General features: G+C 43.6%; 1 protein-coding gene across 3 annotated transcripts; it reads right to left on the bottom strand.

Annotated features, from left to right (window-relative positions):
* Positions 1–1,241: 1,241 nt before the first annotated feature.
* GRN (granulin precursor) lies at positions 1,242–22,989 on the bottom strand. Of its 3 annotated transcripts, XM_077252585.1 has the most exons (18): positions 22,913–22,989; positions 17,978–18,119; positions 16,763–16,888; positions 14,129–14,207; positions 13,948–14,057; positions 13,466–13,604; positions 8,041–8,144; positions 7,830–7,959; positions 7,310–7,404; positions 7,113–7,236; positions 6,313–6,407; positions 6,111–6,234; positions 5,781–5,875; positions 5,562–5,685; positions 5,259–5,356; positions 4,960–5,154; positions 1,560–1,775; positions 1,242–1,469 (listed from the first exon to the last, which is right to left on the bottom strand). In XM_077252585.1, the coding sequence occupies exons 2-18, from the start codon at positions 18,116–18,118 to the stop codon at positions 1,338–1,340; spliced, it is 2,127 nt and encodes a 708-aa protein (XP_077108700.1). In that variant the 5' UTR covers position 18,119; positions 22,913–22,989; the 3' UTR covers positions 1,242–1,337. The 3 variants fall into 3 exon arrangements, with proteins under 3 accessions (XP_077108700.1, XP_077108701.1, XP_077108702.1); XM_077252586.1 differs by lacking the exon at positions 4,960–5,154; XM_077252587.1 differs by lacking the exons at positions 6,111–6,234; positions 6,313–6,407 and having other exon boundaries at positions 22,913–22,988.
* Positions 22,990–24,573: the final 1,584 nt, after the last annotated feature.

Below are 24,573 nucleotides of genomic sequence, written 5' to 3'. Positions count from 1 at the left end.
ATTTAAAAACGCTGCTGTTGTGAACGGGTTTTGATCGCAACGTTTTTACTACTAATAGAAAAGGTTTTGGCTACTGAAAAAAAATGCTGCATATGAACATAGACATAGCGTTTCAGAGTAAGACTATCTGTGGTGTTACATAGGACTGCATGTGATAATTTAGTATATATCTGTACTCAGTTCACTGTATTATCTGTGGTGTTAAAAAAAAATTAAGAGGGGGTTGGGGGCAACGCTTTGTCTTGGGCCCCCAATCTTTTCTGACCCTAGCAACGCCCCTGCATACAGCCAACAGTGGCAAACCTGTTGGCCGATATAAGGCCCCTAAATATGGGGGCCAGTGTGAGCACTGGCTCCAGGCCCCTCCACCAACTGTATCCGCATCCTGCTCATGTAATGTAACTTAAAATGTTTGTGTGATTTTACAATGTTAGCATTTGGGGCCCCACTTCAAATTTTTGCCTAGGGCCCCACTTTGTCTAAAACCGGCCCTGGGAACGGGGACAGGTGAACATCGCGAGTGCCGAGGGCCTGAGCCAGTGGCAACACCAGCACCTGACCCCCATGGCGCACCAGTGTCCCCATTTGCTCAGGACCCCGGCACCCAGCGATGAGAGGAGAGTTTTTTTGTTTTGTTTTTTTTATATAATCGCAGCAGCATATGGGGCATATGCTACGGAGCATCTTATGGGGCCATCAACCTTTATGGAGCATTATAAGGGGCATATTATTCTATGGAGAATCTAACCTTTGTGCAGCAATATATGGGGCATTTTTTTTTATGGAGCATCTTATGGGGTTCCTTATTCAATATGGATATTCGAAAACATTTGACCTACTGATGTCTCAATTTTACTTTTACTGATATCGATTTTTATTTTTGAAATTTACCAGTAGCTGCTGCATTTCCCACCCTAGGCTTATACTTGAGTCAGTAAGTTTTCCCAGTTTTTTGTGGCAAAATTAGGGGTCTTTTCTTATACTCGAGTATATACGGTAGTTTATCTGCCCATTGTACATAGCAGAAGCCCCACATTTTCAGTCTGATGCCCACAATGTGCATTATGCTGGCATAACTGGGCATGTTTTGCACAGCTGAAATTGGTTTGTATATGCTACAACATGCCCAGTTGTGGACTGGTTACAGTCACTCACAATTTCTAATGTATGGTGTCTGTCCTTGAAATGGAGGGGTGGGTGAAGCTTTGTTTACATCCCAAAATAAATCACATCATCATTCATTGGTTTAAATACAAAATTTTATTCCAGTGTTCAGATTGCATGATTGGATGTGTTTAGTGCAATGATACAGACAAAATGAAAACCCCTCAAGTTTCTCACAGCCGAGACTTCTGCTCTCTCCATATGAGATCCCACCGCAGACCTTCACTACGACTACACTGTGCTCCAGAGTTTAGACACACATGGCCATAAGGACAGCAGTGCAACCTATCAGGACAGCACACGCCCTGCAAAAAAATAAAACATGTGCCAACGTCATGAGAAACTGCTATGTATGATCATCAAGACTGCAGTAATGTTGAAGACCAAATACTCACATTAAGGAAAGGGCAGCATGTCCAGTCTCCATAAGGTCCTCTGCAACAAGTCTGCCCATCATAGCAATAACTACCTGCGTCACACCACACATAGCCCAATGGCTGGATTGGAGAAGCCTTTTTGAGGGAGTCAGATGGTTTATTGCAGCTGGCCGTTGCCACATCACAGGTGTATCCAGAAGGACAACAGTGAAGGTGGTCTGAACAGCACACCGCCTTACAAGGGTGAGAAGAGTCAGAAGGTCAGTGGGAGCAGTGCAAGGATGTAGTCAGAACATGGACAAAATGCAGCTTGTACATGTCATAAGTGCTGAAGAACAGATGGTCTTCTCATGACTCCATAGAAAAAAAAAAAAATGAAGACTCAGTTTTGTAAGAGCAAACAGACAATACCAAGATTATAAAGGGAGATTAAAAACCTGCCCCCGCAGGCCAGTAGTGTCAGTACAGGTGAAAAGTGGAAGATTCCATTATGAAGCAAGTCAGAGAAGATTAAGGACAAAGTGCAAGATCAGGATGCATGTGTGCAGTGGCATGTAAAAGTATGGGCACCCTTGGTCAAAATTACTGTTATTTTGAACAGTCAAGTTGAAAGGTCAAAGATTCACTAAAAGGACTAACGTTAATGACGCTCATTTTAGGCAAAAATAAAAATTTACACATTCATTTAAAAAGAAACAAACAAAAAAAAAAAATACAAAAAGGAAAAATGAGGTGACGCAAAAAGCTTGGGCAACCTGCATGGTTGGTACCTTGTAGCACCCCCCTAAACCTAGCCAGACAAGAGTCTTTCAATCCTTGTTTGAGAGATTTTCATCCATTCCTCCTTTGTTGAGAGATTCCTGGGTCGTCTTGCATGCACAGCTATTTTATTCCCTTTCTGACCTTGGACGTACACTCAGTACATCATGGTAGACTGGTACTTACTGACCTTGCACATACAAGCATGTCCAGGTGAATTTGCATGCACAGAGGCTGTGTGCACGATCGCTGCCGGGTGGCAGCGGATTCTGACAGCTGACACTCCATGCAGGAATGGCGCATGCACTGCTCCTGGCACTTTAGCAGGTGTGCAGAGGCAGGGAGGACCCTTTACACTCTGATCAGCTCCCCCTTCTGAGATTTGCACTGCGCCTGAAAAGTATCTTCCATTTACATGTAGGGTATTGGTGCACTCAGGAGACTTTTAACCTCCTAAGGTGCATTTTTTCCCTATTAGCCTTTAGAAAAATGTGAAACTTCGAGCCAAAACATGTTAGTAGTAAAAATATCATTATTCTTTCTTCACCACCCAATACTATAAAAATCTGTGAGGCACATGGTGTCAATATGATCACTGCACCCCTGGATGAATTCACTGGGGACCATAGTTTATAAAACGAGTTCATATATGGGGGTTCTGTTCGGCATGTGCATGGCACCCTCAATCCATTCCTGCAAAATCTGAACTCTATGGTGTTTCTTCCCTTCTGAGCTTTGCATTGTGCCTCCAAAGTAGTATTCCCCCACATATGGGTTATCTGCATGCTCATGAGAAATTGCACAAGTTTTGGGGCTCATTTTGTCCTATTACCTTGTGAAAATAAAATTTTAAAAAAATTGGTCATTTTTTCCTTCCACATTTCAAAAATTCCAGTGAAGCACCTGAAGGGTTAATCAACTTCTTCAATGTGGTTGAGCACCTTGAGGGGTTACAGTTTAGAACAGTGACACTTTTGGGGATTTTCTGTCATATAGACCCCCTCAAAGTAACTTTAAATGTAATGTGGCCCATTAAAAAAGGGTTTGTAAACATGAGCTATGCCATGAAAAAAAAAATCTCAGAATCATAAAGTCATAAAGTGTCACTTGTCAGAATTGTAAAGTTATACCTGGTTTTGAAAGGTGCAAACAGCCTTGGGAGGGGTAAAGCACTAGCCATGGATTTTCAAAGATGTCCAGATCATGGGACTGAGTGCCATTGGAAAACCTTCAGTTTGCACCTTTTGAGGTGGTGCATTGTGGATTTTTATGTGTTTAGGATCGGTATCCATTTGTAGAAGCCATCCTCTTTTCTATTTCAGCTTTTTTTTGTACAGATTGTGTTTCAGTGAGTACCCCTCACTGATGTTTTGCTTGGTTTTATCTTGACCTCCACTGTTCATATTAAGGGTACCGTCACACAGTGCAATTTTGATCGCTACGACGGCACGATCCGTGACGTCGCAGCGATCGTATGATTATCGCTCCAGCGTCGTAGACTGCGGTCACACGTTGCAATCACGGCGCTGGAGCAATGCCGAAGTCCCCGGGTAACCAGGGTAAACATCGGGTTACTAAGCGCAGGGCTGCGCTTAGTAACCCGATGTTTACCGTGGTTACCAGCGTAAAAGTAAAAAAAACAAACCGTACATGCTCACCATCTGATGTCCGTCCGGTCCCTTGCCGTCCGCTTCCTGCTCTGACAGATCCGGCCGTACAGTGAGATCAGAGTGCAGCGGTGACGTCACCGCTGTGATCTGCTCTCACTTTCCGGCCGGCAGACAGTCAGAGCGGGAAGCGGACGGCAAGGGACCGGACGGACATCAGATGGTGAGTATGTACGGTTTGTTTTTTTTTTACTTTTACGCTGGTAACCACGGTAAACATCGGGTTACTAAGCGCGGCCCTGCGCTTAGTTACCCGATGTTTACCCTGGTTACCAGCGAACGCATCGCTGGATCACTGTCACACACAACGATCCAGCGATGTCAGCGGGTGATCAAGCGACGAAAGAAAGTTCCAAACGATCTGCTACGACGTACGATTCTCAGCAGGATCCCTGATCGCTGCTGCGTGTCAGACACTGCGATATCGTAACAATATCGCTAGAACGTCACGAATCGTAACGTCGTAGCGATCAAAATTGCACTGTGTGACGGTACCCTAACTGCCATTTCTTAATTACATTTCAAACTGAGGAAAGGGCAACTTTATAAATTTAATAAAGCTGGGAAATTGTCATCAAATGGTCTATCACAACGATGATCGTGAACAAGCCTTAACCGTAACAGGCTAATTAAGATCTGAAGACATGGTCAAGGTTATGAGCACACAAATCTCAAAGTGCTTAAACTTTTGCATTGGCTTATTTTTTTGGTAAGTTTTAAAGTGCAAAAGATATTTATATGTTTGCCTAATATACAAAGGAAGTGCCATTTTTAATTTTAGACCACGTTTAGATTAAATTGACTGTTTACAATAACTAATTTTGACCAATGGGGTTTAAACTTTTACCTGCCGCTATAGATTTATATAACAGCTGAACACCCAATCACTGGTCCGTTAAAATATTCACTAACTTAAGAGGCACTAGGTACAATGCCACTTTCACCAGTGAAACCTCTTCTGGTCACTTTGGTAAACATTTCAATGTGCTCACCTCCTCCAGGGGGCAGCATGCCCAGCCTCCACCCTCTGTATGGCAGCATGTGGTCCCCTGGGCACAGCTGTGAGACTTATCACACTTTACCTCAGGGGCATGTGCATTGATCTTGCCAGGCCATGGGGATGAGAACTGACCTAACACACAGGTAGCCTGTTCAGGACAAGTCAACCCACTGGGACAGCAGGTGGCCTATTTAGGGGAAAGACACATGAACTATAGAAATGCAGAAGACAGAAGCAGAGAAGATTAGTCAGTGTTGGGGGCAGTTTATTACACAACACAGGACATGCTACCTGCTCATAGGGGCAGCAACCCCATTCCCCAGATTCAAGTCGGCAACAAGTTGTCCCATCAGGACAAGCGGATTCATCATCACACTCGACGTCGGCACCTATAAGGGTAGAAGCTTGATGGTGACTAGTGCACATAACCAAGCTCATAATCTGCATGGTGCTACAGGTGATATTTGCATACATTTGACACAACCATTAGGCCTTTTAACCATAGAAAATAATTGAGAGACAGAAGCTAGCACTCATCTAAAAGTGCTTCTTGACAGACAACGTTCAGCTTAGTTCATTAGTAATTAAACTTACTTTTCGCTTTCATTGCTGGAATCTTCTCAGACCAAGGGATTGATAACGCCTGTTGCTGACATTGTCCCTGGACACAGGTGTACCCATTTGGACAGCAGTGCTGGTGATCATCACAACACACGCCCTAGGGGTGGGAGAAAAAAAAACAACTAAAATGTAACTGTTCCTTTACTATCTCAACTCTGCAAAGATACTGGTACCAACACGTTCACATGTTACCTTCTCATAAGGACAACAACCCCATTCTCCAGAGGCCAGACGACAGCAGGTGGCAGTGCCAGGACAGGAGGCTGTATCATCACATTTAACAGTGGCTGCCGAAGAGGTGAGAAGGATGTAAAAAACAAAAAATAAAACCATTGTCAACTAGACTTTGCCCATTAGGATCCTAGCTACTGGTCAGTATGATGACCCATATTAACAGTCATTTTTAAGTGTGTTTTGACATATATGGGACATTGTATATGGGGGAGGGGCACATGTTCTTGAAACAAAAAAAAGGTGACTGGTCAAAGTGTCTACAGTATTATATTTGGAATCCAGACTTGCCTTTCTCCTCAATTGCTGGTGTCTTCTCAGACCAAGGGATGGACAGCACCCCTAGCTGACATTCACCATGGACACAGGTGAACCCATTGGGACAGCAGTGCTGATGATCGTCACAGCACACAGCCTACAGAGAAAGAGTTCAAGTGCTCCATAGCGAGTCTTAAAACTCCCTACATCTCCTCCAAAAGCTACTGGTACAAACCTTCTCGTAAGGACAACAACCCCATTTTCCAGAGGCCAGGCGGCAGCAGGTGGCAGTGCCAGGACAGGCAGATGTATCATCACATTTAACAGTGGCTGCAGAGGTAGAGAATATTAAGACATGTCCATTAAACATCTTTATCAAAAAAACTGACTGTCACATCGTAACACACTAAATATGAACAGGTGCTAACCTAGAGTCACCAACTCATGCACAATAAAATGAATAAGGCAGCACACTGTAGCGCCAAAACTCGCAAACATGAAATATGAAGAGTGCTGCCTTATTCATTTTATTGTACATGAGTTGGTGACTAGGTTAGCACCTGTTCACATTTAGTCTATGTTTGGATGCGAGTCAGTTTTTTGATATTTGTATTCATTAGCCTTCTGACTGAGCACTCCACCTCTTAGCTTCAGATGTTTTTAATCAAGACAGGACCCTACCTCTCCACAGAGGTGTAGATTTTTAGTCAAAGAGGACTCACAGGTTCCCATACAGATGAAGACTTTTCTAAGCAAGGATAGCATTGCTAGGTCCTGGTAAACAAGAATCGCCTTACCGTGGCTACCAGGTACACAAGAATTGGCCAATTTATGCGCTAAACTCCATTATTCATATGTCCAGTGCAGTAATGCAATTCAATTTTCAAATTTCTTGTTTGCAAGTTTTGGCGCTACAGTGCTACCTTATTCATTTCATTAATCATCTTTAGTCTGAACCCTGATGGACTGTCCTGTGACTATACAGAATGAGAATAAAGGCTCTAACGCATTGTGTAATTTAGAAACCAGACTTGCCTTCCTCCTTAATTGCAGAAACCTTCTTAGCCCAAGGGATTGACAGCTCCTCTTTCTGACATTGCCCCTGGACACAGGTGTACCCATTGGGACAGCAGTGTTCATGATCATCACAGCACACAGCCTAGAAAGAAGAGATCAAATATTCCAGAGCAAGTCCTCAAAACACAATCTACCCAAAAGCTACTGGTACAAACCTTCTCATAAGGACAACAACCCCATTCTCCAGAGGCCAAGCGGCAACAGGTGGCAGTGCCAGGGCAGGAGGATGTATCATCACATTTAACAGTGGCTGCAGAGATAGGAAAAGTCACTTTGAATTGTAAATAAAGCACTTCGTTATCTGCAGCCAATCCCTGCTAATTGGGATGGGACATTAGACTAATTAACCCCAAATCAGGCTTATTTTGACCTAGCACGGAGATCTCCCTTGTAGAAATCTGCTTTGTGACTACACAAACTTCTAGAAATGCAGTCCCAGAGTTAAAACTCAGCTGCAGTAAGTGGAAGATTACCAATAAAATCTGGCTACAAAGAATTGGGGTACAGACATCTATGAGAGCTTCTGAAAATATTTTAACGTGATTTTTTTCATTAACTCCTTGCTATTCTATCAGGAGACAATGCAACTACAGATGTTGGAAGTTGCAATGAATGTGATATGTTACATATGGAGCACTAATCTCATTATTACACCAATCTAGTACAATTTATTACCTTCCTCACGTAAAGCTGGGATCTTGCTGTACATTGGAATCTCAAAGATCGCATTCACACACTTCTTATGAAGAACATCACATGTGGTCCCAGAAGGACAGCAGTGGACAAGGTCACTACAGCACACAGCCTGCAATAGTCATTGACATGGATTAGCAAAACGAGATCTACTTATTATAGAGATATTTGTAGTAACCACAATTGTACTTACAGACAGGAAGGGGCAGCACCCAAAATGCTTATCCTCAGTTTGGCAGCAGGTTGTTCCATCAGGACAAGAAGATCCATCAAGACAATTTACATCTTGGACAATTTCTGTGAAGTCAATTAAGAAAGTTTTAAACATGTAGTTTAGTTAGAGGCTTAGCAAAAAGATTGCAGCTGTTATTGGAAGTAAAGCAAGAGATTGGTGTGTAAAAAAAACAAAAAGAAAACGACCATCTATATCTCGGCCATACTCAAGTGGAAACACTTAAAAGGGAACCTGTCAGCAGGAATGGGCACAGTAAACTACACACCGTCAGGTCAGCACCATTATACTTATTACAATGATATGGGTGATGAAATCCGTCTTGTGGTGGTTTAATCTTTATTTTCAGTTTTGAGTTAATGATATGCCCATGACCTGGAGCGGCCTGTGGTGGGATGGGGGTCATGTGGTGCTCTGCTTAGGTACTCATAATGGAGACTGCCGACAGGCCACTGACCTGCCCCGTAGTTTGAATAATAAATACCTGTACATACTGAAAAAAAAAAAAAAAAAAAAACGCTTCTGCAGCAGGTGCCGGCAGTGTTACCTGCGCTGCAGCATAATCGCATGTCCTGAGATGTTATTCATGAGAAAAAAAAAAAAAGAAAAAAAAAAAAAAAAGGGGAAACGATCCAGCTCCTTGATAAAAAAATCTTTAATCCAGAATCATTAAAATACAAAGAAGCTCCTTAGACATCACCATGACCCTAGTGAGGAAAGCGACGCGTTACGACTGTGGTCTTTGTCAAAGCTAAACTACCATAGATACAATGGAAATAAATAGGATCTCAGTACGAATCAAATGTCAAAGTCATGTCACATGATCGAAGGTCCTAGTGCATATAAAAACATGTATACAGTATATACTCTAGTATAAGATGAGAATTTCAGCCCATTTTTTAGGCTGAAATTGCCCCTCTCGGCTTATACTCGAGTCATACCCAGGGGTCAGCAGGGAGAGGGAGCAGCAGCTGTCTAATACTTACCTGCTCCTGGCGTGGTCCCTGCAGGTCCCTGGTTCTCCGGGCTCTGACAGCTTCTTCCTGTAGTGAGCGGTCACATGGTACTGCTCATTACAGTAATGAATATGGACCCGACTCCACTCCCATAGGGGTGGAGCCGCATATTCATTACTGTAATGAGCTGTACCATGTGACCGCTCACTACAGGAAGAAGCTGCCGGAACCGGGGAACAGACGTGCAGGGACCGCGCCAGGAGCAGGTGAGTATAACGCAGTGCATGATATTCACCCGTTCTACCGACGGCTGCCGCTGCGTCTTCCCCGTCCTCTGCATTGACGCTCAGGTCAGAGGGCGCGGTGACGCAATTAGTGTGCTCGCTGCCTGAACAGTCAGTGCAGAGGATGTGGAAGACACAGCGGTGGAATGGGGAACAGGTGAATATAGCAATTGCCGGGGGCCTGGAAAGGCGAGTATGTTTTTTATCGCAGAAACAGCATATGGGGCAAATATCTGTATGGAGCATCTGTATGGGGCCATGTGCAGCGTTATATGGGGGCAAATATCTGTATGGAGCATCTGATAGGGCCATAATCAACATTTGTGCAGCATTATATGGGGCATATTTGAATATCTTATGGGGCCCATCAAACTGTAAGGAGCATTATATGGGGCTCCTGATTCAATATGGATGTTCAAAAACACTTAACCTACTGATGTCTCAATTAATTTTACTTTTATTGGCATCTATTTTTATTTTTGAAATTTTCCACCCTAGCCTTATACTCGAGTCATTAAGTTTTCCCAGTTTTTTGTGGCAAAATTAGGAGTCTCTGCTTATACTCGGGTCGGCTTATACTCGAGTTTATGTGGTAAGTTTAGAAGAATTAGACCAAAAAAATTTAAACAAAAAAACATTAACAATGTATAAAAATACACAACAAATAAAGGCTGCATTATGTCATTGTTCTCAATAATGAAACATGATCACATTTCGTCTATTCAATCCATCCGGGAACCTGATTCCTAGATTGAAAATCCAATATGCTTCCCGGGTTAACAGGACTCTACTGATATTGCCGCCACAAAGCGATTTTTTATTTTTTCTAAACCTGTGATTCTCAATGAATTGATGTTACATGAGTGGTGATCTATAAAATGTTTGGCTGCGGAAGATATTACGATTGTTGTTGGATATTGGAGATGTCATAAGTGCTCGGTAATGAGAGTTTTTAATTTCCTAGTGGTGCACCCTACATTGGCTTTATTGAATGTAATAGTCAATTTTTTATAAGACAAGTTGTGTATTACAATTGATAAAATCATGAATCCTGAATGTATTGGTATTATGATTACTAAATGATTTAGTTATTACCATTGGTTTGTACGGAATGCAATTTGTTGTACCACATTTGTAACTACCTTTACAGTCTAGCCAAGTTCCTTGATGTTTGTTGGAAATGAACATGCTAGAAGATAAAAATATTCCCGAGCCTGGGTGCGCCCTTCTTGCTACAATATTGCAACCTTTTTGTAAAACTTTTGCTAGCATAGGATCTTCATATAAAATTGGGATAGATTTGATGATAATAGTTTTAATTGCATTAAACTGGGGACTGTATTGTAAACATACAAAAGGTTTGTCAGAAATCTCATGTTTTCTTTTGTTCTTGTTGTAAGATAACCGTGACAAAATAAGATCCTGCTGATCCTTGGTGGAAACTATGTTGAGCGCTCTATTTATTTCCATTGGATCTATGGTAGTTTAGCTTTGACAAAGACCGCAGCAACGGTCGAAACGCGTCGCTTTCCTCACTAGGGTCATGGTGATGTCTAAGGAGCTTCTTTGTATTTTAAGGATTCTGGATTAAAGATTTCTTTTATCAAGAAGGAGCTGGAACATTTCCCCCTTTTGTCGTATGAATCATGTCTCATCAGGACAGAGTCCCGGGTGCCTTCATAGGAACGGTGAGCTGGCCAATTCCTTTTTTTCTTCAATTTTTGTAGGTTACCTGCTGACAGGTTCACTAAGAAAAAAAATTGGTGATGAAACAAGATAGTGAGATGGGAATACCTCAATTGATGGCCATTACTGCTAGGATACAATATACACTATGAACTATGGGGGTCCTACTACATCTGACCACTATGATACCAAGAATATAAAATGCACCAGGAAGTCCTGTGCCTGGCCTTTAGTCTCCCACTTTGCAGGGGAACTGAAGCACAATTCCATTTAATGGGGTTTTCCCACCCCTTTCCGACATTGGACGCAATACGCCAGTGTTGAACACCATCCCTTTGATGTGGGATCCTGTGGTGAGCCCACATCTTTTCCGGCACATGTCAGGTGTTTGGAACAGCTGACATGTGTCACCAACAGCCACGTGAGGAATTGCGATTCACCCATGTCAGACTGTAATGGATTAACAGACAGCAGCATTTAACATGCTTCTGGCCAGCAACGGAAATCCACCCATCGGTGACCCCTGTAAAGTGATCGCGGGTCACATGGGTTGGCATGACAACCAGAGGTCTCCTGCACACCTCTATGGTTGGCACTCATAGCAAGTGAGCAATTCTGCTACATACATTAAAAAAAAAAAAAAAAAAAAAAGGATCAAATCACCCACCTTTTGCCCCATTCACAATAACAAACACGTTTGGTATCGCCGCATTCAGAATCACCTAACCAATATAAAGAATTAACCCGATCGCTAACGACTTAGCGAGAAAAAAAAAAAAAAAAAAAGTCAAAACACCAGAATTACTTTTTTAGTCACAGCGACATTGCATTAAAATGCAATAATGGGCAATCAAAAGATTGTATGCATCAAAATGGTATCCTTAAAAAAAAGTCAGCTCATCAGGCAAAAAAAAAAAAAAAAAGCCCTCACCCAACCCGAGGTCATGAAAATAGAGACACTATGGGCATTGGAAAATTACGCAATTTTTTTACCCAAGTTTGGATATTTCTTCACCACTTAGATAAAAAAATAAAGCTAGACAAGTTTGGCGTCTATGAACTCGTAATGACCTGGAGAATCATAATGGCAGGTCAGTTTTAGCATTTAGTGAAGCTAGCAAAAAAGCCACACAAAAAAAAAAAAAAAAAAAAAAAGGAGGGATTGCACTTTTTTGCAATTTCACCGCACTTGGAATTCTCCCCCCCCCCCCCCCCCTCCCAGTTTTCCAGTACAAAACATGTTAAAAAAAAACCAATGGTGTCGTTCAAAAGTACATCGCATCCCGCAAAAAAATCAAGCCCTCACATGGCCAAATGACCGAAAAATAAAGAAGTTATGGCTCTGGGGAGAAGGGGAGCGAAAACCGAAAACGCGAAAGTGAAAATACCTCCTCTCATTAAGGGGTTAATCAACATTTTAATCAATAGATCTTTGAATAGAAAGTTCCACAACTGGATGTGTTAAGGTACCTTCACACTGAACAACGATAACGATAGCGATCCGTGACGTTGCAGCGTCCTGGATAGCGATATCGTTGTGTTTGACATGCAGCAGCGATCAGGATCCTGCTGTGACATCGTTGGTCGGAGCTAGAAGGCCAGCACCTTATTTCGTCGCTGGATCTCCCGCTGACATCGCTGAGTCGGCGTGTGTGACACAGATTCAGAAATGACTTCACTGGTAACCAGGGTAAACATCGGGTTAATAAGCGCAGGGCCGCGCTTAGTAACCCGATATTTACCCTGGTTACCAGTGTAAATGTAAAAAAAAAAAAACAAACACTACATACTTACATTCCGGTGTCTGTCGCGTCCCCCGGTGTCCGCTTCCCTGCACTGTGTCAGCGCCGGCCAGCCGTAAAGCACAGCGGTGACGTCACCGCTCTGCTTTACGGCCGGCGCTTACAGTGCAGGGAAGCGGACGCCGGGGGACGCGACAGACACCGGAATGTAAGTATGTAGTGTGTTTTTTTTTTTTTTACATTTACACTGGTAACCAGGGTAAACATCGGGTTACTAAGCGCGGCCCTGCGCTTAGTAACCCGATGTTTACCCTGGTTACCCGGGGACTTCGGCATCGTTCGTCGCTGGAGAGCTGTCTGTGTGACAGCTCTCTAGCGACCACACAACGACGAAACAGCGACGCTGCAGCGATCGGCATCGTTGTCTATATCGCTGCAGCGTCGCTTAATGTGACGGTACCTTTAAAAAAAAAAAAAAGTTCCTGTGCTGAGAGTTTTATACATGTGCCCCTGCTGTGCACTGGGGCTAGTGTAGCACTTCTGGCATACAAAATGTTGAAATTTGCTGGGCATGTGCCATTTTTCTGACAAACATTGATGAATTGTCCCATCCAACTCAAGCTACCTCCACCATCAAGTCTGGCTAACAAATGTATACTTAACATGCTAGTAATAGAAGAGAAAATTAAAAAAACAAGTCAGATTGAATGACACTAACTGGCACGGATCAGCTTCACCCTGGCTGGAACCTTCTTCAGCAAAAGAACATCCCCATTTTCAGATACACATTTGCCATGTTCCAAGTCGCACACAGAAGAGTGTGGGCAGCAGTGCAGGCGATCGTTACAGCACGTTGCCTACAAATATAAAGTGAGTCAAGCATCCATGTCAGAAGCAAGGTTTGTTATACATACTGGACCTGTTCACAGGTTGTTTCAACCTCATTTACATCAATGAAGCCAAGATGCAGTACCAGCCACCAGGCATGGCTAGGACATGGGCAAGACTAACACTTAACCCTTTAAATGGTCTCTCCTAAAATTCATGCACCATTCAAGGCTACATTACTATTCATCTGTGATAAAGATTTTGCTCAAATCAGGCCTATAAAAACAAAGTTTAGGAACAGCAAGTGTGGAGAATATGGCCTTCACATTCTGAAGAATTAGAAGCCCCAACAAAAGTCACCCATCTCCTCACCTGTGGCATAGGGCAACAGCCCCAGGTTTGGTCAGAAATTTGACAGCAGGTTGCATCACTAGGACATTCTGATTTTCCATCAGGACAGACTATGGCTGATATGTTTGAAGCTGAAAGAAGCAGAACATGAGCCAGATTTTAGAGAAGCCATGCTGGAGCAAGTCATTGAGAGACTTCTCACCTGGGACACAATGATGACCATCTTCAGAGCAATGGCTGCCGGAAGGACAGCAGTGATGTCCATCATGGCAAGATGTTCCCTGGTTATACAGAGAAATTCATTTAGAATTGTGGTAGACTAAAGTCAGCAGAAAGAGAGATTCAGTGGTAACATTTGTGTATTTGCAGTGGAATCCACTAATCATTCTATGCCAATGCTCAAATTTCTGCAGTTTATACTTCCATGGGTCTACACATGGATTTGCCACATTCAATGAAGCCAATTCATTAGACGCTTCCCTATGTTCCCAATTAACCAACATGTCACTTTTAAAGCAGTTTTCAAATCCATCGCTTGCATGGCAATGCAGACTTCCCACTTAACAGTTGGTTGTGTGTGAATCTCAGATTTGTGCACATAAAATTAGGTTGCTAGGATTTCCCAGTAACCTACAGTGTCAGGTCAGCACCATTACACTAAAGTGATAGCTTGGTTGATTAAATCAGTCTTGTGGTTGTTTAACCCCTTAGTGACGGAGCCAAATTTTTGAATATCTGACCAGTGTCACTGTGGTAATAACTTGCAACGCTTCAACAAATCCCAGTGATTTTGAGACTTTTCGTGACACATTATACTTTATAATAATGGTGAATTTAGGTCAATAGGTTGTATTTATAAAAAATATCAAAAATTTGAGAAAAATGTTAAAAAATTAGCACTTCTCAAAATTTGAATGATTACCCCTTTAATCCAGATGGTCATACCACAGCAAACCATTAATAAATAACATTTCCCACATGTCTGCTTTACATCACCATTTGTATAGTGTTATTGTATTTTGTTAGCATTTTAGGAGGTTTAAAAATGTAGCAGCAATTTCATTTTTTTTTTTTCAAGGAAATTTACAACATTTATTTTTTTAGGGACTTCTCCATGTTTGAATGAAGTGACTTTAAGGGTCTCATTGGGAAACCCCCAAACTTGATACCATTTTAAAAACAGCACCCCCTGACATACTGAAAACTGCAGTCAGGTAGTTTATTAACCCTTCAGGTGCTTTGCAGGAATTACTGCAAAGTGGTATGACAAATGAAAATGTGTATTTTTACCACCTAAATGTCTAACTTCTGAACAGATTACTACAGCCGTCAGACTAAGGCTGCTATTTGGTCATGAATTGCCATGGCAAACAACAGGGCTACACAATCATGATCTGAGGGCACCAATTGGGATAAATAAGAAGCCCCCACACTCTGTTAACCATTTATAATTATGCAGTCACTATTGACAGCAGCATCTAAGGGGTTAAATAGATATGGACGGTGCAAACACTGATCGTGGCGGATGCAGCAAGTTGTCAGCTATACTGTACAGCTGCTGGATTGTCACTTGTATGGGGGGGGATACTAGTGTCTTATATCTCAGGTCAGTTAAAAGACGTATTGGCGGTCAGTAAGGGGTTAATCTTTGTTGGAAGTTTTCAGTTAGATTCTTGTGCCTTGGGATGGCCGAGGTGGGGAGCTCTGCTTACATATGCAATCTTAAGGGCTTATTACCAGTCACACTGATCCTCCAGTGACCTGCCCCCCATCCATTTTACATAATATTGCTGGTTTTGAAGGAAAAAAAAAATTTTTACTTCAGCAAAATGGCACTGGCGCAGTAGCATCGATCACTTGCCAATAAAGGTTACTGCGGAAGCGCCACCATATTTTTTCCTCCAACAAAATGGTGCCAGCGCTTATTATGCTTTGCTTATATAGCGCTGTCTTATTCCACAGAGCTTTGCATATATCACTGTCCCATATAGCTTGTGCAGTAGCATCCATTAGCAAACAATAGATGCAACTGCGCATGCGCTGCCATTTTACTGAAGTTACCTTTTTTTTCTAAGCCATTATATTTCATTATGTACAACAGAGGCATGTCAGAGGGATCAGTGACCGGTCACAAGCCAAACAGATGCATATGTAATAAGCACCACATGAAGACACACACACACACACACGGGAATCTGATTAATCTGTATTTGTAGCTTTCAGTTAGATTTCATCAACCCAGATATTGTAATCAGTATAACGGTGCTGACCTGACACTATGTAGGTTACTGTGCACAATCCTGCGGACAGGATCCCTTTAAGAGAACACTACTTGCTACAGATCTCAAGTGCTGTCAACTCCTTGGGCAGCACATGCACAGATTAATCATCTGGGTCTATCTAAGCCCATCAAGACTTTACTGTGCATGCAGGACAGCAGGGAATGACAGCACCTGCAAGAGATCTCTGCAGGTCAGAAGAGCGCCCCCGAACTGACAGGAGGCAGAGACAGAGTCCTGTGATTGGAGGCCAAGCACCCTGCACTTGCAGATCAGTTCCATAACAATTGGAAAAGCGATTCAGGAATGGAATAAATAGAAAAATATTTGGATTTAATCCACATTACAACAACCTAACAGAATAGATCAGTTGGGGTACTAAAACCTGCTGACTGGTTCCCTTTAAAACACCATACATTGTCCAATAGGTCACATGTCTGCAGTAGCCATGTCTGAACATTGGTGGCCTGAATATTGCCCCTTGTATTAACACAAGGATTATAGCTGCAGAGCATTACCACTGCCTCCTCCATACAGGAATTTTGCAAAATTATTACCTGAGTAAAAGGACAGCAGGCGGATTCTCCCTGCGGAGTGACAACACATGAATATTCGGAAGGACAACCATCGTCATTGGAGCAGGAAACCCCAGATGTGATCATTGGGAGGGAACGAGTCACGACCTGGAAACAATGAGAACCTTTCTGGGTTATTCCAGATAAAACCAAATGCTGGTCATGTACCTGCAACATGACTAATACTGTCATGTGAACCGTGTCGGGCATACTAGGTAGTGATGAGCGAATATACCCGTTACTCGAGATTTCCCGAGCACGCTCGGGGGTCCTCCGAGTATTTTTTAGTGCTCGGAGATTTAGTTTTCATTGCCGCAGTTGAGTGATTTGCATCTCTTAGCCAGCATAAGTACATGTGGGGATTCCCCAGCAACCAGGCAACCCCCACATGTACTTATGCTGGCTAACAGATGTAAATCATTCAGCTGCGGCAATAAAAACTAAATCTCCGAGCACTAAAAAATACTCGGAGGACCCCCGAGCGTGCTCAAGAAATCTCGAGTAACGAGTATATTCGCTCATCACTAATACTAGGCAACCCATTTCCTAATGCTGGGGATACTGATGGTGATCTAAGGTTACTCCTGTGAGGTTCTCCACCATGTTTAAGAGTCTAGCATCCATTAAAAGGGTTCTCCAGGCTAGCAAGAATAGGCTCTAGTCACTTGGTTCAGATGCCTGTGATGCCTAGTCACTTTTCCCCTGTATTTGCAGCACAAGTAGGGAACATGACCATATCTATGAGACTTGTGGCCACATGCAGATTAGACTCCGGTGCTTCTCAATGGATCATTGAGAGAAGCAGATGAGAATTCAAGTATGGAAGTCTCAGACGTGGTCATGTGGCTCCACTCGCACTTCACATACCGGGGACTGTGACTGTGTGCAATGTTCGCACTCAGGATTAAGAAGTCACATAGTACAGCTGGAGACTTCAGTGCAAATAAAGAGGCCAAATCTGATCAAAAACTGGATTGGGTTTTAATACATTGCAGCCTTGTTTTTTTCTAGGTATGAGAAGTGACACATCATATGGCAGAAGTCTCAGACTTTGCTGCAGACCCAATGATCATTTTCTGACAATCATTAACCAAGTCAGCCATGTTTTACCCCAAGCCCGTTATAGCTATGGCAAAGGCACAGGGACAACAAGGCTTCCTCCTGCAGTCTAATCTGATGACTGCCACGCCATCTTACCTCATTCTCTGGACAGCACCCATAGCTCTTCCCATCAGACAGCTCACAGCACAGCGTTTCTCCACCACAGGTTGTCCCATCAGGGCATTGTAATGCAACAGTGGAGGCGACCAACAACAGGAGAGACCAAGGAGGAACCATTCTGCAATAAAATAAATATGCATAGATAAGGCTCTTTGTCAGAAAGGTGGCATCTGGGGAGATATTACACAATGTCACAATATGATCTCTATTGGGGCTCTACATGATGCAGAATATGTAAAGTCTCCCATGGATCTTCTGCACCTGGCAGAGCAGAATAAGGAAAAGCAGATGTAGTAGTGACAGAAGACCCCTGATCACCATCTGCCGTTACACTCAGCCATCACATGGCGCCTGCTTTATCTACTTCCTCTTAATTTCACTGCTGAGACTTGTCACTTCCCATCCTGGTGATAAACCGCTGTCACCGCTATCAGCAGATTTCTTCCTCTATTGTTTCACTATCAGCTCGGCTGCTGCGCTGTGGTTTTTAGATTAATTCTCGCACACAATCACTGCAGCAATAGATGCTATGGGGCCAATATAGTACCTGTCGCCATACACGCCACTGTATACTGGGATTTCTTTTTTGATCGGCAGGTGGGGACTTTAATATCAGCCTTTAGTTTTCCGCATTTGGAAAAGTTGACGACCATCATATTTGTTCATTAATATTTTCAGAAGGCAAAACAAGGACATAACAAAACAGACCTGTATTGCAGTATCTGGATAATATAATAGCCCATAGTGGGCACTGCAACAATCTGCAATGGGCATCCAGTTCTACCTGAAGCCATTACAGCAGTGCACGACCACACATCCCCCCATTCCCTGTGTATTAGCATGGCACAGTATGTTACATAAGGTCAGATATTGTATAAAGCTCTATAGAGCAATCAACGCTGTATAAATCAGACTGACTGCTGGGTTCTCATTTTAGTGGCCATGCAGAAATCTCACATGAGGATTTTTTGAGCAATAGGCTTTGAGTCATTTCCTTTTACTTATATATCCTGAATTGCACAAATTCAATCACTAGTCTCCTCTCCCGACACCATCGGCACTGCTGAGTCCCATTCCCAAAAATATTCACACAAGCACCAACACTGCCCTAAAGCTAGTTCCTTATATTAAAATGCTTCTCTGGGTAACAAATGGTTTCTTCTAATACACAGTCTGTGACAAGTTCCCCTTCTACAAATGTACATGAATCATTCATGCCCCTGCCCACCTCAAAATAGACATGATCCACATGTGCCAGCCCTCCCACCGCCATAGACAGTCTATGTAGAATACATGTAAATTGATAGGTTTAACATTTGGGAAAAAAAAGCTTAACCTGTGGCTCTAATCCCACCTTGGACAACATCTGCAAAGAGTTTGTATGTTCTCTCCATGTTTGCGTGGGTTTCCTCCGGGTTCTCCGGTTTCCTCCCACATTCGAAAGACATACTGATAGGGAATTTAGATTGTGAGCCCCATTGGGGACAGCAATGATAACGTCTGTAAAGTGCTGCGGAATATGTTAGCGCTATATAAAAATTATTATTTTTATTATTATTATTCAGACATTACAGCAGGGGATCGCAGCAGATTCTGTAGGGAAAGACATGTCCCTACCTGTTTTTAAGCAAGGTTTTACCTTAAAGAATCAGCTGTGATCCCCTGCTGTCCTGTCTGTATCCTCTTTTGCTTCCTCCCCTGGCCAGGAGCTGTGGTATGATCAGATCATGTTCCTCCATGGTCAGACACAGCCATTACACATTAAGGACACATTTATAAAAGGTTCGCAGTGCAGGAATATTTTATTTATCCCATCCAACTATGAAATTTCTAACATCCATTAATTAAAATTACTTTTTTCATGGGAAAACCCCCTTTAACTGTTGCCCACAGCAATAAAGTTTCAGCTGTAATTTTTCACATGTCTGCTGGATAATGAAAGTAGCAAATTGGCTGATCTTAGCTGCAAGAGCAAACTTTGGATGAAATATGACATCTTTGTTTTCCCCAATGAAAATAGATTTTTCCCACATTACCTGGATATTCCCAAAATAAGGACAATACCTGAGGGGAAACCGCTGCACCGATTACAGACTTTTAGCTTAGCACTGAGTGTTACCAGTACAAAAACTAAAGTGTGGCCCTGATCCTGACACCGCTGCACACCAGGAGTCACCTATAGCAATGAGTGTGCAAGTGTTTCAGACCAGACGTATGTAGGACCACCACAACTACAAACTCGGGTGGAGTGTATACCCCATAAGCCATCTACAGACAAAAACTTTAAAGCACCATTAAGCTCCTCACCCCTAGTCTACTTACCAGTTGTCATTTTCATCTTTATCGGTCGTCTTCTGCAGATTGTGACCTGCTGGATCGCTTTAGTGTCTGGTACGCGAGCCAGAAGTCACAACCCCATGTAAGTCAATGAGGGCCAGGACGAGGCTCCCATAGACTTACCCAGAGTTTGTGACCAGTACCTCTGACTTCTCTGGTTAGTCAGAAGCTGTGGCCACAAGATGGTGGAGCTGTACCAGAGCAGAGCTGGGAAGAGCTGAAGACAGGTGGCAAGTATAATATTCGGGTCAGGAACCTTACTTTAGTGCCACCATTCCAGCACTGACATCCAACGGAGTGGTGCTGTAAGGATGCCCCTGTGTAAATACTGTGGTTCTACACTTCAGGTGCCCCCAGGTGTCCTTCCCATTTCCACCTTTGGTTTCTAGTCCTGACTGTCACATTCCTACCTGCTGCAGTGATTCCTGCTACTGTACAGGCCACACAATGACATGTCCATGTTTATCAAGAGAAGTTCTGACAAACTGGAAAAACATTTGCGCATCATTGATGCTACAGAGCAGCCCCCTAACCCATCAGCAGACTATGCTACCAAATGATAGCAGACTGCAGTAAAGCAGATAAGCCTAAAAGGCAGCCTGTACTCTGCAGATTTAAGAAAAACAAGAAGTGAGGGATCATGAAGTGTCTCATTGCTACAATTCAGCTTCCCAAGAAATGTTACTGTAACCAGTGTCCCCTCCCTCCATCATACTTTCCTCTTCCCCAAATTCACTTAGCCCCAGTACACGAGCCAGTCAAAATCCTATATTTTTATTATTTGAGCACCATTAATTCCATGGTGCAGCACAAGAGGAGGGGTTACATACAAGAAGCAAACAGTGACAGACCGGTACAGAGGGGAGAAGCCCTGATCTTGCAATTTAGGAATAAGTGACCAGCGAGTTTTACTAATGGATGCAGAGGACCCATCCACTACTTTTATTTGGGGGTTAAAAACAAACAAACAAAATCTATCTGGCAGTTAAGTTCTTTTTAAGTCCTATTGCAGATTACAATTTCTCCCCCCCAACTGTAACTCATATGAGCCGTGGCTGGCACAGGAGTGGCACAGTACACACTCCAGCAGGCCGCCATCTGACCACATTCTGCCCATGGTGCTGAGCAACAGGAGCTTCTAAACAAGGAAGTGAAAGAAAACTTGGAACCAAGTCACGCCGTCCTCACCAGCAGGAAACTCCCCACCCACAGCCTGATCTGTTTTCATAAAGCAATTTATTAAAACTACAGAACAGCAGACATGAACATAATGGTCTGTAATTCGGAGAATCTGGTAGCATAGAAAGGTTGTCACCCATCTTTCCCAGACCGGGAAATCAGAGGCAAGAGATCATGAAGAATATGCAAAGTTTAGAGCAGACATCAAGAAGGGCAAATACTATGGCTGCTTGAAACAGATAGTAGGAAACTACTAGAAAAACCCTCCCCAACCCCAACAGCCCCGGTGGGAACTCCTAACGCAAGGAAGAGCGCACACCCCCACGTCCTGCAGCCCATCCCACCATTCCTCAGGCCAAAGTCACTTCCACATTCAGTTTTGAGGAACAGAAACTGAATTCATGTGCAAGATGGATCCTTTGTGTGATGCCGGAGAGGGGCCATTTCATTATGGGGGTCAATCTGGACTCAGGACTTTAGAAAAGAACCTTCAATCCCAAAAGCGGACAACAGAACCCAGACAGACCCCACAATGAAAAGCCAGCCCCCCCCGCAGCAGTTATGAAACAGATCCTTTTGCACATGAATGGTTTGTTCTTCTAAACAGACAGCTAGGACCCCCAATCATGAAGAAAATGGGGGCCTCAGAGGCAATTGTATAAAGGACAGTGCGCATGCACCAATCACTTCTATGGGACACCGGAGTCTGGGAATACAGGAGGTCAGATTGTAAGATAACATCGCCAATTACCCCTCCCAGGTCACAATCTGGCCCCAAGCATTACAAACTCGCTCAGTCAGCACAGGCATGTAATGGAGCGCCCACACGGAAGTCAGAGCGAAAAACAAGGCAATAGGCGGCACCGATAGGGCAGATGGAGCAGAGGTGAGGGCACACAAGCCATCCTCTATACACATGCTGATTGCTGGGGGCCAACCAGTCACAACAGTGCATGGAGAGGCTCAACAACCCCATTGTCTCCCTACACACCTGACCGCAGGGCACCGTGCAGACCACTCATTACTGCGACTGCGCGCTGGGGACAGGCACAGAAAAGTGGCTGCTTGGAAGCAGATTATTTGGTGAGGGGGCTTGAATAAAGTCATCACCCCCCCCCCTCCCCCAGCCTAGGGCAATAGTGCACAGCCCCGGATCTCTGCAATACAGAGCCCTGCCTGTCATGGAGGAGACACCCCCCCGCTAAGAGCAAAGGGCAGAGGTGAGACACCTGCACTGAGAGGAGCCAAGGGACAAACTCAGCTCTGCTACACAAACACGGCAGCTGCACTGGTGACTACACACTACACACTACACACTACACACTACACACTACACACTACACACTACACACTACACACTACACACTACACACTACACACTACACAGCTCCTCACCTGTCCGCAGCGTCCGAGTCGCAGCCTACCCTCCGCCAGTGTACGGCCTCTTATAAACCTAGCCCCGCCCACTCCCCATTCCCATTGGCTGATTCTCGTAAATTCGTTTCAGTCACGAGCTTCAGGCGTCACGTGATCAAGCAGTCACATGACTGCATACACTCACACGACTGCTGGGAATCCGACGGAGGGCTGGGGCGTGGTCTGCGGTCGGCTCTCTGTGTGGCTCGCCGGGAATGGTGGGAAACGCGATGTCACGGCAGACTGCGACCCCCCCAATATACAGTGTAGGTAATGTGTACTGGTTATTGCATCTGCTGTGTAATAAAGTTTATTTAAAGGGGGAGATTGATGAAAGCTGGATAAAATAAAAGCTTATGTAGTCCATAGCAACCAGTCTCAATGCTTGGTTACTGTAGACACCAAAGAGTTTTACTGTAAAGGGGTATTCCTCACTTCACAGATGGGCATTGTTCGATAGTGTCGGGGACAGCAATCACCGCTGTCATTTACTAGTTATTACATTTTGCAGCTCTTCTTGAGAAATGAATACTTTTCTGTACAGCTCATTGCCTAGGAGACAGACCACTGCTGCGGTTTAACAGCGGTGGCCAGGGCCGGACTGGGACTAAAATTCAGCCCTGGCATTTGAAGTTACACAGGCCCACTTGTCACATGGTGACTGTATAATATCTTTGTACACTTGTAGGCAGGGCCGGTTTTAGGCAAAGTGGGGCCCTACGCCTAGGCAAAGTTTAAAATGGGGCCCCAAATGCATTTCGGTTGTATTTACATGCGCTGAGTTCAGGCCGCTAAATGAGTTTGATCAACAATACTGAAGTTGTTCAACGCTTCTTTCCCGGCCTCTTTTCACCAGCTGAAGAATAATGATGGGACAGAACAATCACTAATAGATCACTAACCGATCCCCATACAGTATCATGTTATCAGCAGCACATATACAGTTTACACCGGCGATGTGCTGCTGAGAACAATGATTTTTGTTCCGGCAAAACAATCTGAATATGCAGCATTTTACTTGTTTAGTAAAATACACCCCATAGTCCTCCATATATCATAATGTGCTCCACAGTCCTCCATATAGTATAATACACTCCCTATAGTCCTCCATATATTAAAATACACTGCTCAGTCCTCCACATAGTATAATACACTCCTCATAGTCCTCCATATAGTATAATGCACCGCCATAGTCAATGTAGTACAATTCACTTCCCATAGTATAATGCACCCCATAGTTCTTCAAATAGTATTACGTATTCCCCATAGTCCTCGATACAGTATAATGCAGCCCACATATAGTATAATGCAGCCACCACCCTACAGAATATAATGCAGCCACCCCACAGTATAATGCAGCCACCCCACAGAGTATAATGCAGCCACACCAGAGTATAATGCAGCCACCCCACAGAGTATAATGCAGCCATCCTAGAGTATAATGTAACCCCCCATAGAATATAATACAGCCCACCTCCCCATAATATATAATGTAGCCCCCCATAGAAGATAATGCAGCCCCCCATAGTATATAACACAGCCTCCCCCATAGAATATAATATACTCCCACAATAGTATATAACACAGCCACATAGTGCATAACATGGCCTCCCCTATAGAATATAATATACTCCCCATAG

The sequence above is a fragment of the Ranitomeya variabilis genome, chromosome 4 (assembly GCF_051348905.1).
Source record: "Ranitomeya variabilis isolate aRanVar5 chromosome 4, aRanVar5.hap1, whole genome shotgun sequence".
Taxonomy (NCBI): Eukaryota; Metazoa; Chordata; class Amphibia; order Anura; family Dendrobatidae; genus Ranitomeya; species Ranitomeya variabilis.
The sequence above is the reverse complement of the archived record's forward strand: the minus strand, read 5'-3'. Positions and strand labels throughout refer to the sequence as shown.

What these genes read in the sequence shown, in the direction of transcription:
- GRN (XM_077252585.1), bottom strand. Translation starts at nt 18,118, where the DNA reads ATGGTTCCTCCTTGGTCTCTCCTGTTGTTGGTCGCCTCCACTGTTGCA. An exon ending in GGTGCTGCCCCTTCCTGTCT is followed by an intron (nt 7,960 to 8,040) that starts GTAAGTACAATT and finishes TGACTATTGCAG; the next exon opens with GCTGTGTGCTGTAGTGACCT. An exon ending in CCCAGCTTTACGTGAGGAAG is followed by an intron (nt 7,405 to 7,829) that starts GTAATAAATTGT and finishes CTATCTCTGCAG; the next exon opens with CCACTGTTAAATGTGATGAT.